Source organism: Eleutherodactylus coqui, chromosome 3 (assembly GCF_035609145.1).
Source record: "Eleutherodactylus coqui strain aEleCoq1 chromosome 3, aEleCoq1.hap1, whole genome shotgun sequence".
Taxonomy (NCBI): Eukaryota; Metazoa; Chordata; class Amphibia; order Anura; family Eleutherodactylidae; genus Eleutherodactylus; species Eleutherodactylus coqui.
This window is the reverse complement of record NC_089839.1, coordinates 295,170,230-295,190,912: the sequence shown is the minus strand read 5'-3', so window position 1 is coordinate 295,190,912 and position 20,683 is coordinate 295,170,230. Positions and strand designations below refer to the sequence as shown.

The 20,683-nt window shown below is 42.8% G+C and overlaps 1 protein-coding gene across 3 annotated transcripts in view; it reads left to right on the top strand.

The window, feature by feature from the left end:
* The window catches only part of FGGY (FGGY carbohydrate kinase domain containing), a 272,803-nt gene that overhangs the window by 42,805 nt on the left and 209,315 nt on the right, over positions 1-20,683 (top strand). For 2 of the 3 annotated variants that reach the window (XM_066597753.1, XM_066597754.1), the window contains exon 6: positions 18,613-18,728. In XM_066597753.1, coding sequence (XP_066453850.1) covers positions 18,613-18,728 — 116 coding nt within the window. Of the gene's footprint in view, positions 1-18,612; positions 18,729-20,683 lie in introns of those variants that run through there. The other variant, XM_066597755.1, reaches the window with a different exon arrangement.

Sequence of the window (20,683 nt, the reverse complement as noted above, 5' to 3'; positions counted from 1 at the left end):
GTAGACCCTAGGCCCGAGGCTCTTCACACAATTATATCTGTCATAATTACAGTCAGCAGCAACACTATTCTAAAATTGCAGCCACCAATTATTAGTCATATACCAGTTCTACAAAGTGATAGTGATTATAGTGCGTTTTTTTTTTTTTACCAAAATCCGCAGCATTTACGTGTCAAAATACGCACCATTCATGCGGATTTAGACTCTGATACAGCTGAATCCGAGTCAAAATTGTGCTGATTTAGTCGCGGTTTTTCCACTGTGTTAACTTCTCCCTAATCACTAAACAGATTTTGGCGAAAGCGATCGACTCCCTTTTCTGGTGCAGTTAGAATGTTCTATCAGACATTTTGCGCTTTTCCTTTGCAGTAAAACCTCCCACTGCGTTGTGCGACGTCACACGCTCAGCTCTGCTACATTGCTACGTACATTTTGCCAATCCTGGAGGTTAGAAGACGGTTCCAAATCACATGACCCGATCATGTCTGACACAAGCGATGCTTTCTTCCCCCACGCTCTGACTTTTCCTTCTGTCTTATATAACCGGATTCTCCGGAGGTGTCTTGGATCAGCGGCGAGGTATTCGCCGCCGTCCCCTGTGTCTCTTTATAACTTGAACTTCAAAAGTTAAGACTTGCGTTAAGTCTGTCTTATTAACAACAATGGTTTAAGAGCGCGGCTGTAAGGTAATCTCACGCTGCCGCCGCGGTCCTGACAGTCTCATTATTAGCGAACTGTCTGAGCCGCCGTCATCTCATGTTACAGGATTCCAGGTCTCATCTGTTACTGTATCCTGGGTCTGCGGCAATTACTGCTGGAATATATCTGTCTAGTAGAGCTTAGAGACGTTGGGCCTCATTCATCAAAGCTGTCTAATAGGAAGTCTGTCTTTGTTGCCCATAGCAACCAATCAAAGTTTGGCTTTAATTTCTTAAGTTTCATAGTTACATCGACATTCCGTTGTCTATGGGGGCTGCGATTGTAAAAGTTTCACCCCGAGATAAGCAGTCCCGCAGCGGAGTTCGACCCGATCCTCGGCCGGGGACCCCAGCTTACCTCTATGCCATCTTTTTCTCTGCTGCGAATGTGCCGGGCAGCGCACCAGTGCAGTACAGAGGACGCTGCGCCATCGCTACGTCGATGACGCAGCTCCCGCGTCCATTCTGCAATGATGATTGCAGAATGGCCGCGGGACAGACTGCTTCCATTGAAGTTAATGGAAGCTGGCCGTGCGTCGCCAGCACAAAATCGAAGCACACCGCGATTTCTCCCCCGCGAGCGGAAAATCACAATCAATTTCCGCTCGTGGGCATGAAATCGCGTATTCTCTTAGCATGCTATGGGCTGGCTTAGCTGCAGAATCCGGAGGCGTGTGCTGGAGGACTAAGGTGTATTGATAAAGTTATTAAAAAGGAGTATAAAACTTTCTAAGTGGGGTGAAGCAAAAAAAACTTTTTGGGAAGGTTTTGATCCGAAGGATGAAAATGACGTGTTCACTTTACTCTCTGGGTTCAGTACGATTACTGCAATACCAGTGATTTTTTAGTTTTTATGTTGTCCTATAAAAAATTTGTTAAATTACTTTCTGTTGCATCTTCTGACTCTCAGAACTTTTTTTATTTTTCCACCATTTGGGCTTGTTTTTTTTTTAGTTTTTATTCGTACTATTTTGGGGTTAGTACGACTTTTTAATAAATGTTTTTGCTTTTTTTTCTTGGAGACCGGGGTGACCAAAAAAAAAAGCACAATTCAGGCATTGTGTATTTTTTTTCTGACGCTGTTAACCATGCAGGATAAAAATAGTTCTATTATATTAGATCAGATTTTTAGTCCCACTTCACATGGGCGTATTTGTGCGCACTAAATTTGTGGACGCAATACAGGGAGAATAGAACCCACTGATTTTCAATGGGTTCGTTCATATGTGCGCATCTTTTTTCTGTACAAAAAAAAACTGTTGGTGCAAAGGTCTACATTAGAGATGAGCGAGCATTGTCCTTAGCGAGTACCTCTCCGCTCGGAAGAAAAGGTTCGGCTGCCGGCGCGGGTGACAAGTGAGTTGCGGCAGTGAGCAGGGGGGAGCGGGGGTGGGGTGGGGTGGGGGGAGAGGGAGAGAGAGATCTCCGTTCCTCCCCGCTCTCCCCCGCCGCTCCCTACCCACCGCCGGCCGCCGAACCTTTTCTCTTGAGCGGGCAGGTACTCGCTAAGGGCAATGTTTGATCGAGTAATTGCCCTTAGTGAGTATGCTCGCTCATCTCTAGTCTACATAGTATTTAATGGCGGGTGGACAAATGCATGCACAATACGCAGGGTGATGCGTAATACACTGCGTAACTCCGCTGGAATAAGAATACCTTTGGAACCCATTAGATGAATTGGCCATGTCAATCGGTGCGTCTTTAGTTGTCATACGTAAGACAACATGCTTTGCGGGCGCAAAAATTACAGTAAAATATGCCGATAAGTGTGCAAAATAAGTCTTTCAATGTGCCAAAAAGTTGTGCTGGGCATGCGCATATGCGTATACACTCGTGTGGCGGAGCCTTCTAGACGCAGCGATACCAATTATGTTAACTGGTGAAAGGGAAAAGTTGTTTTTTTTAATTATTCTTTTTTAATACTTCTTTTCACTTCATTTTTTTAATCCCGCTAGCAGACTTGAACTTGTGATTGTTTGATTGCTTGTACAGTATACTGCAATACCCTTGTATTACGTTATATTGTGCATTTACCAAATGGCACCCTATAACCTTGCTGCGTTGAATGTGTGTGTTTGAGGAATAGATGGAGCCCCCTCCCTCTGTCAAGCCATAAAAAAATGGAAAAAATCTTATTTGTATAGCACAAACCTATTCTGCAGCGCTTTCAGGTAATTCATTTATTACCCCCCACCAAGCTGGGTACTCATTTTACCAACCTCAGAAGGATGGGAGGCTAAGTCAACCTTGAGCCAGCTACCTGAAACAAGCGGAGATTGAACTTGCAACCTTCAGGTCGTGAGCGAGAGCTTAGGACTGCATTTCTGCTGCCTTAACACTCTGTGCCACACAAGGCTTACATTCTATAGCACTGAGCATAGTTAACAATAGGGATCAGAGTTATCTGTGATCCCGGCTGCTGCAACTAGGCCTTGACTTTGTCTTACAACAAGAACCCTTATAATTTGTTTAGGGAGTGTGCCAACATGGTGTCCCATATTTATATACCCTATTAGAGCATCCTTTAGCGGGCTCCCCCTCTCGGGACCCTCTATGTGTCGGAACAGGGAACCACTCAGTGCATATCTTGCACAGTCACAAGTACATTGTCTAAACAGCTGAGGATGATGACACACCAAGAAAGTTGGCTGTCATGGATTTTTTGACCCATTTCAGTTTCTGAACCCGTGTCCGTTTGCCGCTAAAACGCATAACCATTAACCCTTTGCAATCCAATTTTGGATTTATTATTTCCTAGGGGGCTTTTTCTTTCTGCCATTATACAATGGCACCATCTGCTGGCTAGAGCCAGTACTGCAGTATCTGACATGCTGGAGAGGCCCCCGACAACAGAGCGGCCAGTAATATACAGTAAGAATACCCTGCTGGACATCTTCCGACATCGGAACTGTACAGGCTTCAATCAGAATGTCTTTAGATGTCAGACAGTGGATTGGAAAGGGTTAACTCATTCACTCCCATTCAGACATGTCATCTCTGTGACCGCAGCGCCAAATCTACCCTACGTTGTTCATCCTTCTTCCGTCATTCTTCTCAGCATCGTGTAATTGACACATTAAAGGGGTTGTCCCGCGCCGAAACGTTTTTTTTTTTTTTTTAACCCCCCCCCCCCCCCCGTTCGGCGCGAGACAACCCCGATGCAGGGGTTAAAAAAACAAACCGGGGAGTGCTTACCTGAATCCCGGCGGTCCGGCGTCTTCATACTCACCTGCTGAAGATGGCCGCCGGGGTCTGCTCCCTCCGTGGACCGCAGCTCTTCTGTGCGGTCCATTGCCGATTCCAGCCTCCTGATTGGCTGGAATCGGCACGTGATGGGGCGGAGCTACATGGAGCCGGCATTCTGCACGAGCGGCCCCATTGAAGACAGGAGAAGACCCGGACTGCGCAAGCGCGGCTAATTTGGCCATCGGAGGCCGAAAATTAGTCGGCACCATGGAGACGAGGACGCCAGCAACGGAGCAGGTAAGTATAAAACTTTTGATAACTTCTGTATGGCTCATAATTAATGCACAATGTACATTACAAAGTGCATTAATATGGACATACAGAAGTGTATAGACCCACTTGCTGCCGCGGGACAACCCCTTTAAGGTATGATCACAAATTGCAGGGACCGCATGCGAATGAAGCCGATCCCGCATACAGTGGGTCGGGTTGGCAAATAGTCTACTAGTCGGCTGGATGATTCTGCCAAAAATACTAGCTTTACCTGCAAAATTGTGCATCCATTAACGTCTATCTCTGCACCCCTATAACTCCGCCCCTGCTGACAGAGGAGCCCCTTTAAGTTTGTTTGCCCCCCCATCTCTAGAATGCAGCTCTGTCCTAAGCTTGGCTCGCAGATCTGTGCTTGTGGATGTCCTGAACGTGCATCATACGGCCAGACGCTGCACAGAGAAGATGATGGGGAGAGGCCGCAGAGATATTCCTGGCAGGCGGCCATCATCGCAGCCAACGATGAAGTCATCCTCAAATCTCAGCCTCGCTAAGCCTCGTCAATGAGTCTTAATTTGACAAAGCAATGGCTACTTGATAAACAATTAAACAAGGTTCTCTGGGAAGTGTTCTTAAGACGAGTTTCGATATCTTGTGAAACTATGAAACCTGAGCCCGTTCGCCGCACCCCTCCCCCTCTCCTCGCACTAATGCAGCTTACGGACGGCTTTTCATCTCGGTCTATACAAGATATGAAACTTGAGATCGGCTCGCGGCCTTTGTCTATTTCGGAGGAATGATCTCAGGATTGTGTGCGCTGATTTCCTTCACTTTTTTTTTTCAGGTTACGTTTTTTTTTCTGGACTCTTCTTAACTTGTCTTTATGTAAATGAAGTCGAAACAACATAAGCTAAACAGCTGGAACTTACGCGTTTTGTGTCTCCCCGGAACCCCCTCCTCCTTTTACTGGTTGAGGTTAACATATTTTGGTGCACACCATGTACTCCATTTTTCTCAGATGGGTGCGATGCTATGAATAATAAGGGCTGGTTCACACAATGTTGTTTAGGTTGTGGATTTGACATGGAATCCAGACAGATTTTGCATCAAATTCATGGCAAATCTGGGCTAAATGACCCATTCATTTGAATAGGAATCCGTGCCGTAGTCTATTTGGCGCAGATTTTTTTTCCACACCTAAATATGAAATCCTTATCCTTAAAGGGGTTGTCCAATTGTAGATTGGCGGGTGTCAACCATCTGTGATGACCTATGATCAGCTGTTCTTCAGGCCGGTACTTCCAGGCACTCAACTGATTTCTGCAGGAAGCAGACAGCTCCATTCTCACTCTAGTGGCTAGGCTTGGTATTACAGGCCAAGTTCTTATTCACTTTAATGCCTGCAATACCAAGCCTTGGCACTGCAGTGGGAACAGAGCTATCTGCTTCCTGCAGAAGTCAGCTCAGTACACCAACTCAGAACCCAGAGAATAATTTATTGGTGAGGGTCTCAGTCTATTATTGATGACCTATCCTGAGGATAGACCAGCAGTGGTTTAAAACTGGACAACCCCTTTAAATCCACATATGGATTGGTGGAAAAGTGAAGGTCAAATCCAAGGTAGAAATCCATGGCTTAGTGTTCACTATGCAAATTATCCCGTTTGGTGAACTCTATCAGAATAAAACGCACACAATGCCAGAGTTGAGGTTTTTTGATCACCCCATCTCCAAGAAAATAAAATAAAAAGCGATCAAAAAGTTGTATGAATCCAAAAATGGTGCCAATATAAAGTACAGCTTAACCCACAAAGACAAAGTCATGTCTCCAGGGGGTTAAAGAGGACCTGTCACTGGACAGAATTAGTAGGGTGGCTACATACAGGCGGTCAGATGGCAGGCTCCCGGCTGAAGCACTGTCCCACTCTTCGGACTTGGGGATCGGGACTCCGGTCATACTTCGAATGTGGGTTATGCTGCTCAAATATAACTTTATTAACCAACTGTTTCAACGATCCAGTATCGCTTTCTAGCCAGTGGTTTGAGCAGACAACGGCCATGGCTAGGATTCTGCTGGAACAGTTGGGCGACGGGCTGAACTTAAAAAGAGCCCATCTGGGTGAAGAAGGGTCAGTGTGAAAAAAAAATGTGGATAGAGTCAGCGGAGCTCAGCCGATTCTACGCCATGGCAGGTACTCTTAAAGATCAAGAGTCTGAGGCGGCTGAAATGACGGCCATACTGGTAGTCCGCTAAAAAGTTGTTGCTAACAAACAGGTTTGAGTGAGAACAATGGCGGGGCTTATGTTTAGAAGGAATTTTTGATTATAAGGAAAAATCCATTAAGACTGGTTAATAAGCAGCAGAGACGGCAGTTCTGGCCCCGTCATCAAGACGTATTCAACTCCACGTGTTTTCCAGTCCCCTGCCGCCACTTCACACCGCTTTATGGAGTAACATACAGTGTCATTGTCCTCCGTCCAAACAGAATATTGTTGAAAAATATTTTACTGGGGTTATTCTGCCAGCAACGTAAGAAGGAACCAGCAGAACATTTCTGACACTTCATCAGGACTCAGGCGAGAAGCTGCTTCATATAAGAAAAAGTGTTCATTGTGTTCCTGGGACGGGAGGCCGAGCGAGAACCGCAGGACAAACAGCGGCATAAAGAATGCATCTCTGTACAGTGTAATATGTAATTATAGATGGACAGCTGGTGGAAGTTATATACCTCCTGTGTATAGTGATATGGAGCATGCCGGTATAACCTGGGTATCTCCTGTATATAATTGTGTGTGTGTATGTATATATATATATATATATATATATATATATATATATATATACAGCTGGTATAAGTTATATACCTCCTGTGTATAGTGATATGGAGCATGCCGGTATAACCTGGGTATCTCCTGTATATAATTGTGTGTGTGTGTGTGTGTCTGTGTGTGTGTATGTGTATATATATATATATATATATATATATATATATATATATATATATATATATATATATATATATATATATATATATATATATACACAGCTGGTGGAAGTTATATACCTCCTGTGTATAGTGATATGGAGCATGCTGGTATAACCTGGGTATCTCCTGTATATAATTGTATATATATACAGCTGTTATAAGTTATATACCTCCTGTGTATAGTGATATGGAGCATGTCGGTATAACCTGGGTATCGCCTGTATATAATTGTGTGTGTGTGTGTATGTATATATATATATATATATATATATATATATATATATACAGCTGTTATAAGTTATATACCTCCTGTGTATAGTGATATGGAGCATGTCGGTATAACCTGGGTATCGCCTGTATATAATTGTGTGTGTGTGTATGTAATATATATATATATATATATATATATATATATATATATACAGCTGGTATAAGTTATATACCTCCTGTGTATAGTGATATGGAGCATGCCGGTATAACCTGGGTATCTCCTGTATATAATTGTGTGTATATATATACAGCTGGTATAAGTTATATACCTCCTGTGTATAGTGATATGGAGCATGCCGGTATAACCTGGGTATCTCCTGTATATAATTGTGTATATATACAGCTGGTATAAGTTATATATCTCCTGTATTTAGTGATATGGAGCATGCTGGTATAACCTGGGCATATCGCGTACATAATTTTATATGGACAGCTGGTATAAGTGATACATCCTCTATATAGTGATATAGGCCATGCCAGTATAACCTAGGTATATTGTATATATAATTATATATGTGCAGCTGGTATACATTATACATCTCCTGTATATAGTGATATAGACCATGCTGGTATAACCTGGGTATCTTCTGTGTATAATCATATATGTACAGCTGGTATAAGTTCTACATCTCCTGTATATGGTGATATGGAGCATGCTGGTATAACCTGGGTATCTCCTGTATAGAATTATATATGTACAGCTGGTGTAAGTTATACATCCCCTGTATATAGTGATATAGACCATACCAGTATAACCTGGGTATCTTCTGTATATAATTATATATGTGCAGCTGGTATAAGTTATACATCTCCTGTATATAGTGGTATAGACCATGCCGGTATAACCTGGGTATCTCCTGTATAGAATTAAATATGTACTGCTGGTATAACTTATACATCTCCTGCATATAGTGATATAGACCATGCCAGTATAGCCTGGGTATCTCCTGTACATAATTTTATATGGACAGTTGGTTTACGTTATACATCTCCTGTATATAGTGATATAGATCATGCCAGTATAACCTGGGTATCTCCTGTATAGAATTATAAATGCACAGGTGGTATAAGTTCTGATAACCTATAGTGCACTGTTCTATTGACAGACGCACTGTATATTGAAACCCTGGTATTTGGGGGGTATGAAGCAGGTTCAGTGTAGAACGCTCTAGCAGTAAGCGGGGTAGAATAGCATTATCTTAGTGGTGACAGTAACAAACCTTTAAAATGTTTCTAAGTGTGTTTCCTTTGTTCCGAGACTCTTTGATATTCGGTGACTTACAGGTTAAGTGATTTTCAGTGTAGTTGCCATAATGTACAGAGATATTTATCAACTCATTAATGCCTGTAAATATCCCGGCTCCCACTTCAAAGGCAAAACTCTTCAATGCTCCACATAATAATATCACTTTGCCACCCCTTGACCTTTCCAAGTTCAGAGTACTGTATTCAGTCTGACAGGTGCTTGTAACAACCATCACAGATCAAGAGAGGGAACTTGAAAGAGCACACCTGAGGCTCACAGGTAATTCTTACCATAAAGGTGACTTATTTTTTTAAAGGTCACTGGATATCTAAAATACATAGAAAACAATGCTGTGACCTGAGTAATGTAGACACAATCAATGAAGGCACAGAGGGTGAAAGACCTGCCTTATATCGCAGGGTCAGATATCACTATATAAGCCTCTAATAGTCAGTGAATCCAAGTTTTCCCAGCAAGTACTTAGTGTTGCATTTCTGCGGTATTCTTTATGAAAGAGCAACATCTTAAAGGCTTTGTAGCCTCTTTGCGCCTTTTGTTGCTAACCTGCAGACACTAGAAAATGAGTGCAATGAATTAAAGTAGCACGTAACCGAAGGATCAGACTACAAGGGTTTGTTTGTAGTCTGTAACCATGGTGATACACAGCTTTGCATAGGAGCTGCATACTCTAAATGATACAAACTTTTTTATTTAAGACTGTTTGCCAAATAGCTTAATCGTCTAATCTTAAACTGGATCATTTAAATTAAATTGCTCACAAAAGTTTGCACTCATTAACCCTTTGCAATCCAATTTTGGATTCAGGGTTTCCTAGGGAGTTTTCCCTTTCTGCCAATATACAATGGCGCCATCTGCTGGCTAGAGCCAGTACTGTTGTATGGGACATGCTGGAAAGGCCCCCAACAACAGAGCGGCCAGTAATATACAGTAAGAATACCCTGCCGGATGTCTTTCGACATCGGCGCTGTACAGTCTTCCATCAGAATGTCTGAAGATGTCAGACAGTGGATTGGAAAGGGTAAAGCAGAGACAATTTTCCCAGCAGCAGTTTTGAATAGTGAAGCATTAGTTTTTGGGTGTCACCTAGCTAATTTAGAATAGAAAGTCTTGGTGATAAGTTAAAGGAGCGTTAAAAAGAAAGGCGAGTCTCCAGCTAGTCCACCTTCCATACTCTAAGATGTGTTCTCCTAGTCCTGCTGCTAGTTCATCGAACGATGAGTTGATTACAATGTAAAGCCCACTGATTGCTGTGGTCGTCCATGTAATAGATGGACCTGCCAAATTTGGTGGCACACTTTTGTAGCTTCTTATTGGCTAATCTAGGGGTCTTGAATGGGGTGCCCTTTGTATTACCCCTATGGACCCTAATAGGGAATATTGATCTATCCTTTGTATTTAACCAGAAAGATGCAACAGAGAGGACAGACATATCATATACGCAACTCGTTCAGCTACGCAGGCGCTCAGTAGGTGACAGGGTCTTGCCACCTTAAGGAATATGCAGATATTCATTGCAGAATTCACTGATTGCATTGTTAAGATCTGATACTTTGTACTGTACATTATTGGAGAATGTCTGTGCGTTGTGTGTGAAGTCACCCTAAAAACACTTTTGACCGTCAACTAAATTGCATATAAGAGACTGAAATTCATAGCTCATAATCAGGGTTGTAACAACTGGGGCTGCAACATCAATGGGTGAGCAATGTCTTCAGCTGGATGAATGTCTTCAGGATGCGGATGTCGTTGAAAATTTACGTGGAGGAGAGAAACGGCTTCTTAACCATCCACTTACATTGCCGAGACCGGGGAGTGATGTGACCTCCGGGAGGTGAAAGCAGCAGAATGACACCGCTGCATTGTGCCACCGCTGCCGGGCCTCAGAGAAAGGATGCTGTTGTTGGACAGAGGAATCGGGTTGGAGAAGTTTTTTTTTTATTTCTATATGGGGCGAAATGAGGACACTTATTATGTGGGGCACAATGTGGGCACTATTAGTGTATGACACCTAAAGGGGGCACAATGGGAATTATGTTATTGTGTAGGACATAAATGGGGCACTAATACTTCCTGGGGCACATCACAGGGGTACTATGCAGAGTAACCGTAGGGCAGTATCACCATTTGGGAAACTATGGATGTAGTGTTTGTGTTGAGCTGGAGAGAGGTGTAGATGTGCTGAAATGAAAAAGCAAGGAGCCCAAAAATGTTTGTGCTTTGAGTTCTGCAGAGATGAGTCGTTGCTCAAAGAAGTCATCATGGCGGTCTGGCGCGGATAGAATAGTAAAGTACTCCAACCAGAGATGTCATATTTTGAGCATCACATCTGAGTCACTCAATTTAACTGTATGATAAGGTCTGCAGGATATATATACTATGTGTATTTTTTATGAGGGGCATATATCTTATAGACTGAGGCAATGCCACTGGGACCCATGCATCCAAGCAACAAGTTAGAGAGGGCCCAAGTCCAAAATTTGCCTTGGTTGCCCAGTTATACTCTTGGTCATAATTATTGAGGGATTGTTAGAGAGACAAATGGGGTAATATTAAAGTTCCTCCAATTCAAAATCTGAATCAGGGGCCAACCTACCATGTGCCATTTATAATACTGGCGTCCTCTTATGTATGTGGCAAGGGGAACTTCATGCCCGCTCTGACACCAGAGTCCAGGTGCAATTCCTACTTCTATACCTTTGGAAAGATTCATCTTGCAGGCCGCGGGACGCATTATTTCATTCTGTTCTTGTACAGGTGCCGCTGTTGCCTGCGTGTCCCATGGTGCAACATAAGATATCCATACTGGTCCCAGTGCCACAGGGGGACAATTATCCATTCAGCTGCAACTCTTAGACTTTCTGTGCATTTTAAGGGCATGACCTCTTGCTCTCCAGAACTGGGTATGCAAAGATTTCCATCTATAAAAATGTGGAAACCCAAATAATGGTAGAAATTTCTCAGCCTAGCCGCTCGGTAATCAACACCCTCATCGCACTGAGTAAAATAGAGATTTCTTTATCCCTGGCACCACATCCGTCTATAATTGAAAACTTGCAGCGGCTGAAATTCTCCTCCGGCCTGCAAAACCAAATTTCCTCTAAGTGGCTGAGGATTCCTGAATATTAATCCCCGTCTCATGTCCCTACTTAACTCCGCGCATATCTTGCTATAAAACGTGCGCTGCTTTCTCCTGAGACCAAATCTGTTTGGTGATGTGAGCACATTCTGGATCGTTGTGAAACCACAGGATACATGGTGCCGCCGCTGCACAGATTGCTCTGTTCCGTTTGCAACGGGGAAATATGGGGAAACTTCATTTTTTTCCGCTGACAAGAATGGATTCAATGTATATAGTTCTGCTCCTTATAACTAGTAATTTAGTAACTTCCGGACATTATAGCAGATGTTCCCACTAGACTGTTTAAAGAGCACTTCTCCCTGAAATATCTTCCTCTAGGACAGCTGGGGGATAGCCAATGGGGCTACCATTACAATTTCCACCCATCTTTTCTATGGTTTCTAATGGCTCACGCCAAAATCAGAGCAAAACGGGACTGATTTGTGGTTCAGGAGTAGTGACAACCTCTGCGGGTAGTTGAGTGGGTGAAAAAAATATTTGTGTCCACCTTGCCACACACCGGCTTGATTTTAGACTATTTGTGGAGACAGCACCTGGGGAACACTGGTTTCCACCCTTTGCCCCTCCAAGCAGGATACGGTCTTTGCTGCAGAACCCCCTAGGCCTGATAGTCCTGGTAACGTGGCTGCCTATTCTGCACAAGGCCGAGGCGCAGTACTTGAAGGTCTGAACAGGTACGTAGCAGGAAGCCAGGCTGTAGATTGGGCTAGCAGCCCATGTGCAGTAACGAGGTCCAAGCTAAAGATCAGAGCTGGCGGCAGGCAGTAATGAAGTCCAGAGTAGAGAGCCAAAGTCAGGGACCATAGAAGTCAGAATGGTCAAAGTCAGGCAAGGGTCAGAAGCAGAGCAAACACAAACAAAGGCTTTGTCACAAATGCTAGTAGACCAATTGCTTAGGCATTCGCCTAACCGGATTGGAGGGGAATGAGATATAAGAACATGCACTGGCCCTTTAAGAGACTGGATGGCAGCAAACACAAGTCCTATGGGAAGAGGTCACGGAGCCACAGAAGAAAAGGAAGGAGCAGGAGCATGGCAGTGACCACCTTCAGCTGCAGGAACAGGTGAGCCGTGACAGAAGCATGCTGTGACAATTTGTCATTCCTTACCCAAATGGAAGGCATGTGATGGCTGAAAGACATCATGTAAAACTTCGGGGTCAAAACGAAAATAATGCAAAAGTGGTCAGAGCTTTTTTATTAAATGACATAGGTCATTCAAACTGAACAAGTTGGTGGAGAAACACTTCCTCTAAATTAGTCCACATAGCCTTCATCACAAGCAATGAATTTGCGCCATCATGGAACCCAACTCGCAAATCTTCTTTGAAAAACTCAAGTGTGCACTTTCGTACCCACTTCTTCACAGCCATTTTTATTTTGTCAATAACATAAAATCATTGTCCCCGAAGACTGTCCTTCATTGGACCGAACAGGTGGAAGTCAGAGGCCACCAGATCTGGGCTGTATGGTGGATGCAGGACTACTGACCAGCCCAATTTGTTGTTTCACTGAAGCCAGAGATGTGTGTGGTTGCACTTTGTCACGGTAAATGTTGGTCCTTTTCAGATTCTTGTTCATTCTCTTCCCCCTTATGATTTCTGTAAGCTAATTGAGTTTCTCAATCTACCGCTGGTTCATCACGGTAAGTAACATTCCAGAAAATCAAGAAGAATGAGGACCTTGTCTTCCTAAAAACCAGTTACCAAGACTTTCTGTGTTGATTACTGGCTCTTGAACTGCTGAGGCCTTGGAGAAGAGGTGGGACTCCATTCCATGGATTGATTCTTTTCCGGATGATAATGATGCACCCATATTTCATCCCCTGCCACCAGATTGGGGGAAAAAAGTGTCTTCATTGGCTTCAAATGCTTCAAGAAGATCGGAACAGATTTCGACTCTTCTCTACTTCAACTGCAGAGGTACCAACTTTGTAATACTTTCTGACACTCTAAGTTTTTGACCATCTTCTGTATGGCATTGTGACCACAGTGCAGTTGTGCATTAAGCTCGTGGATTGTGAGTTGTCCTACTGTGCAAATCAATTCATCCACTTGCTGATGATTCGAGTCAGTGGCCACCGTTGATGGTCTCCCGCTCTGTTGTTTGTCTTCCATGCTGGTTTCCGCTTTGTTACATTTCTTCATCCATCTGTACACTTTACTCTTGGTGTCATCGCTGTAAAGATTCTGTAGCCTTCTGTGGATGTTGGACAGCCTGTGCCCTACCCTTGTTAAGAAGTCAATGACGACATTTCGTTGCTGCTTGGAATCCATTATTTACCTGCCATGAAGAAGAAAGGCTACCATATTATACCGTACTATAGAGGAAGAGTTCCTCTACCAACATTTGCTATTTTAATGGCCTATGTCATTTAATAAGAAAGTTCTTAGCCATTACTTTTGGTGCGACTTGTTTATATATACTGTACGACCCCTTTTATTAGACACCTCTGCCCCTTTCACGATTAGAGCCTCCATGCATGGAAATTATCCCCAGGACGCCGAAATGCAGAGTAAAATCACATGACAAGTTTCCCATGGATCAGTCCACATTAAATGGGAAATCCAGCAATCTAAGTGAATTCCAACGAGGCCTGGTCATCGGTGTTAGACTACCCGAGGCCAGGATTTCACTGCCAACCACATGGGGTTTTCACTTGTAACGGTGTGGAGAGTAAAATGAGAATAGCGTGATCAAGGAAAAACCCTCCAACAAAAAGGGATCCTGTGGACGGAAACAACTCGTTACTAAAAGGGGTCATAGGAGGATGTCAAGAATTATTCTGATGAACAGGTGCTGGACAGTTGAGCAAATTGCATGCAGGCGGATGCAACCCTGGTGCTCCCACTAACATGTCAGAGTGCACAGCTCGCCGTTCCTTAGCACAGATAGACGAAACAGCAGAAGACCATTTCCAGCACCATTGTGTCAAAGAGAAACAAAAAGGTGAGACTCCATTGGGCAAAAGAGCAAAAAAAATTGTATTACTGAGCAGTAGAAAAATATCTCCTGGTCAGATGGATCCAGATATCTGTTGCCCTGTGCTGAAGGTAGGTCAGAATTTGGTGCAAGCAGCATGAATCTCTGACCCCTTCTTGTTCGGTGTCAATAGTTCAGGCTGGTGGAGGTGGATTTACGCCTTTTTCACATTCGTGCTACAATTCTGGTTATTCGGCTCCGTCCTTGTAGCCTAACAGCAAAACTACCAGAACCAATCGATCCAACACATGCTGGAGCCAAGCGGCATCAGATGGACCTCATTGACTATAATGGGGTCCACTTGGCTTCCGGTATGCCAGGCTTCATTTATATATATTACAGCTGTATTAGGTGTCCGTCACACAAATGCTTCTAGGCACGCTGGACAAATGACCACCAGTATGACTGCCATTACGACTTTCAAGTTCCGATGAACCAAAGAAACAGACCTTTTTCTTTACTGCAGACTTTATTTTATTTTATATTAATTGCATTTAATCAAGCAATTTTCATGTAAAACATTCTAATCAAAGCAAAATCATCTTAGCAAGATAATCTAGCTCCAAGGGGTACTGCTTTCTGGGGGTCTGCAGCCCCTCTATACTTTTATAGTTTCTTCAGAAAGTTCTAGAACTTTTATCTTATATTAGTAGTATCATCTACTCGATTCACATGATTGCTTGTCATACGCAGGTGTCCTTAATAACGCAGTCAGATCCCTCTTGTTTTGGCCTTCGCCCGAATTCTCACAAGCGTATTCGCACATAGAAAATTTGCGTGGCAATAGGCAGAAAATAAAACGCATTGGTTTCTATGGCTTTACTCACTTGCACGTATTTGGCGGGCACAATTCGAAAAAAACCCAAAACTGCATGCTTTATTTTACTACACATTTGCGCAGGAAAAGAACACACCTTGAACTTACTAGACTAACTAGTTATATGAATGATTTAGAGCATCGGACGTGTTTTTTGCGCATGCAATTGCGCACGACTTACATGCGCAAAAAGTACATTAAAAGAAGTAGGTGAACGCACAAATACGCGATGCCAATGCATAAAAACGCGCACACTTGTGGGAATCTGACTATGAGTTACTTAGGTCTCGATTAGATACTTTCTGATATTAATGGGGGGGGGGGGGGGGTGCTGCAGTGAATTGCACCTCCAACCTATGAAGAAACCCATTAGCACCTTTTTATGCAAAGACAGCAATTTGATATTTCCAGATGTATAACTTCGGAAACATAAAAGATGCATGAAGACGACTTGTTACTTTGTCTCCTCGGCTTCTGCTCACATTATTCACAGTCTGGTGAACGAATTAAATAAATCATGTTGCTAAAAACCCCTAAATTACAGAAATAACAAGTTGTACGTAAGACAAATCCGGAGGCTCAGAATGACGCTGCTGGTGGGACGGCGCTACGTATGTTAGATATTCAGTGCGGGGTTTTCATAAAAGGGTTCAATATTAAAAATGATCCATTGATTGAATGAACGAAAGTTCTACAGCTTTATCAGGGACTTTGTATTCATGAGAAGATCTCCGCTTGCTGTTAGGGAGTGGAAAGTTGAGTAATTTTATCTGGTACAGTATAATAGTGCTTCATTTGTGGTCCTACTGTCTCATTACTTTCAGAGACAGGACAAGGACACGCTGACATTTGGGGGACAGGATAATGACACGCTGACATTTGGGGTACAGGATAATGACACGCTGACACTTGGGGTACAGGATAATGACACGCTGACACTTGGGGTACAGGATAATGACACGCTGACACTTGGGGTACAGGATATTGACACACTGACACTTGGAGTACAGGATAATGAATCACTGACACTAGGGGTACAGGATAATGAATCACTGATACTAGGGGTACAGGATAATGAATCGCTGACACTAGGGGTACAGGATGATGAATCAATGACACTAGGGGTACAGGACAAGGACACACGAATACTTGGGGTACAGGACAAGGACACACTGACACTTGGGGTACAGGATAATAATACATGAATACTTGGGTTACAGGACATGAACACATGGACACTTGGGGTACAGAATAATGACACATTGACACTTGGGGTACAGGATAATGAATCAATGACACTTGGGGTACAGGACAAGGACACACGAATACTTGGGGTACAGGACATGAACGCATGGACACTTGGGGTACAGGACAAGGACACACGAATACTTGGGGTACAGGACATGAACACATGGACACTTGGGGTACAGAATAATGACACATTGACACTTGGGGTACAAGATAATGAATCAATGACACTTGGGGTACAGGACAAGGACACACGAATACTTGGGGTACAGGACAAGGACACACTACACGAATACTTGGGGTACAGGACATGAACACACGGACACTTGGGGTACAGGACAAGGACACACGAGTACTTGGGGTGCAGGATAATGACTCACTGACTCTTGGGGTACAGGACATGGACTCACTGGCACTTGGGGTGTCAGAATAATGAACCAGTGACATTTGAGGTACAGACCAATGACACACTCACTTGGGATACAAGAAAATGACATACTGAAACCTGGAGTACAGAACATAGACACACTGACCATTGGGATGCAGAACAATGACTTGCTGAGACTTGGAGTACAGGACAAAACAAAAATACTTGGGGGGTGGGGGTGTGTGAAGGACAATAAATAACATGCCAACACTTGGGGTACAGGATAATGACACACTGACATGTGAGGTACAAGACAATTGCACACTGACACTTGGGGTACAGGAGATTAATACACTGACCATTAGGGTACAGAACAATGACACACTAAAACATGGGGTACAGGATGATGACACACTGACATATGGGGTACAGGATAATGACACACTGATACTTGGGGTACAGGATAATGGCACACTGACACTTGGGGTGCAGGATAATGGCACACTGACACGTGGGGTACAGGATAATGACCTACTGATACTTTGGGTACAGGATAATGACCTACTGATACTTGGGGTACAGAATAATGACACACTGATACTTGGGGTACAGGATAATGGCACAGTGACACTTGGGGTACAGGATAATGACACGCTGACACTTAGGGTACAGGATAATGACACGCTGTTGCTTAGGGTACAGGATAATGACATACTGATACTTGGGGTACAGGATAATGGCTCACTGATACTTGGGGTACAGGACAATGGCACACTGATACTTGGGGTACAGGACAATGGCACACTGACATTTGGGGTACAGGATAATGACACACTGATACTTGGGGTGCAGGATAATGGCACACTGACACTTGGGGTACAGGATAATGGCACACTGACACTTGGAGTACAGGATAATGAATCACTGACACTAGGGGTACAGGATAATGAATCACTGATACTAGGGGTACAGGATAATGAATCGCTGACACTAGGGGTACAGGATAATGAATCGCTGACACTAGGGGTACAGGATAATGACATACTGACGCTTGGGGTGCAGGATAATGACATACTGATGCTTGGGGTACAGGATAATGACACACTGACATTTGGGGTGCAGGATAATGGCACACTGATACTTGGGGTACCGGATAATGGCACACTGATACTTTGGGTACAGGACAATGGAACACTGACACTTGGGGTGCAGGATAATGACATACTGACACTTGGGGTACAGGATAATGACATACTGACACTTGGGGTACAGGATAATGGCACACTGACACTTGGGGTACAAATTATGTTTCTATGTAAGTATTTTCACTGTCGCGGTGCTGACTTTGTATTTTACATGCTGCGATTTGCCTCCTCCATCAGATCTCTGTGCACTCTGGTCTGTAAATGGACGTATTCCTCTGACAAGGGATGGGACGACAGTTTCTGGCAGGAGATCGGACTAGAAGATATTAGAGAAGACAACTACTCCAAAATAGGTAGGAGAAAACTGGAAGATTCCTTGCACACCTCTGGTATGTCAGCGTGCGCGGAGCGCGGCTGACAACCCCTCTGGTGCCGACGTAGCTGCCAAACGTGGTTGTCACCATTGGAGCGGACCAGAGACTGACAACTGGCTGAATACTTCGGAGGACGCGGTGGCTTCTATTTCCATGGAATTTTCAGGGTGATGCGACTTTCTGTCACGTTTTGTTGGGTCCTCATAACTTGGCAGCGGCTGATGTTACATAGATATCACTGCTCACGCTTGCAGAGATCTTCACGGTCTGCGGCTGATGATTTGTTTCTATTATTTAATGCTTAGTAAAATTGCGGAGGACGTCTGTACAAAAGGGAAGGAAGTTGTTAAGAAAAGGGAAGCAAAGAGTGAGCATCTGCTGTAGTGTTTAGGTCAGCAGCAGCTCGTGTTCTGCTCCGGATTCTGTTCCTAAAGTTCAAAACAGACTGGAATAAAGATATCAACACTCAGCACATTAACTAATAAACCTGTCACCTTCTCCCCCGCAGCATCATATATTGTATTATATACAGAACATTAGTCATGTTCGCTGGATCTGTAGAAAATGTCATCAGTCATTGTGCCAATAAGAAATACAATAAATGCAAAACTACTATAATACTGCCCCCTATGTAAAAGAATATAACTACTATAATACTGCCCCCTATGTAAAAGAATATAACTACTATAATACTGCCCCCTATGTAAAAGAATATAACTACTATAATACTTCCCCCTATCTAAAAGAATATAACTACTATAATACTGCCCCCTATGTACATGAATATAACTACTATAATACTGCCCCCTATGTACATGAATATAACTACTATAATACTGCTCCCTATGTACAAGAATATAACTACTATAATACTGCCACCTATGTAAAAGAATATAACTACTATAATACTGCCCCCCTATGTACAAGAATATAACTACTATAATACTGTCCCCTATGTACAAGAATATAACTACTATAATACTGCCCCCTATATAAAAGAATATAACTACTATAATACTGTCCCCTATGTACAAGAATATAACTACTCTAATACTGCCCCCTATGTACAAGAATATAACTACTATATTACTGCCCCATATGTACAAGAATATAACTACTATAATACTGCCCCCTATGTACAAGAATATAACTACTATAATACTGCCCCATATGTACAAGAATATAACTACTATAATACTGCCCCCTATGTACTAGAATATAACTACTATAATACTGCCCCCTATGTACAAGAATATAACTACTATAATACTGCCCCCTATATACAAGAATATAACTACTATAATACTGCTTCACATGTACAGCATATAACTACTATATTACTATCCCCTATGTACAAGAATATAACTACTATAATACTGCCCCTATGTACAAGAATATCCCTACTATAATACTGCTCCTATGTACAAGAATATAATTACTATAATACTGCCTCCTATGTACAAGAATATAACTACTATAATACTGCTCCTATGTACAAGAATATAACTACTATAATACTGCCCCATATGTACAAGAATATAACTACTATAATACTTCCCCCTATGTACAAGAATATAACTACTATAATACTGCTCCTATGTACAAGAATATAATTACTATTATACTGCCTCCTATGTACAAGAATATAACTACTATAATACTGTCCCCTATATACAAGAATATAACTACTGTAATACTGTCCCCTATATACAAGAATATAACTACTATAATACTGCCTCCTATGTACAAGAATATAACTATTATAATACTGCCTCCTATGTACAAGAATATAACTACTATAATACTGCCCCCTATGTACAAGAATAGAACTACTATAATACTGCTCCCTATGTACAAGAATATAACTACTATAATACTGCCCCTATGTACAAGAATATAACTACTATAATACTGCCCCCTATGTACAAGAATAT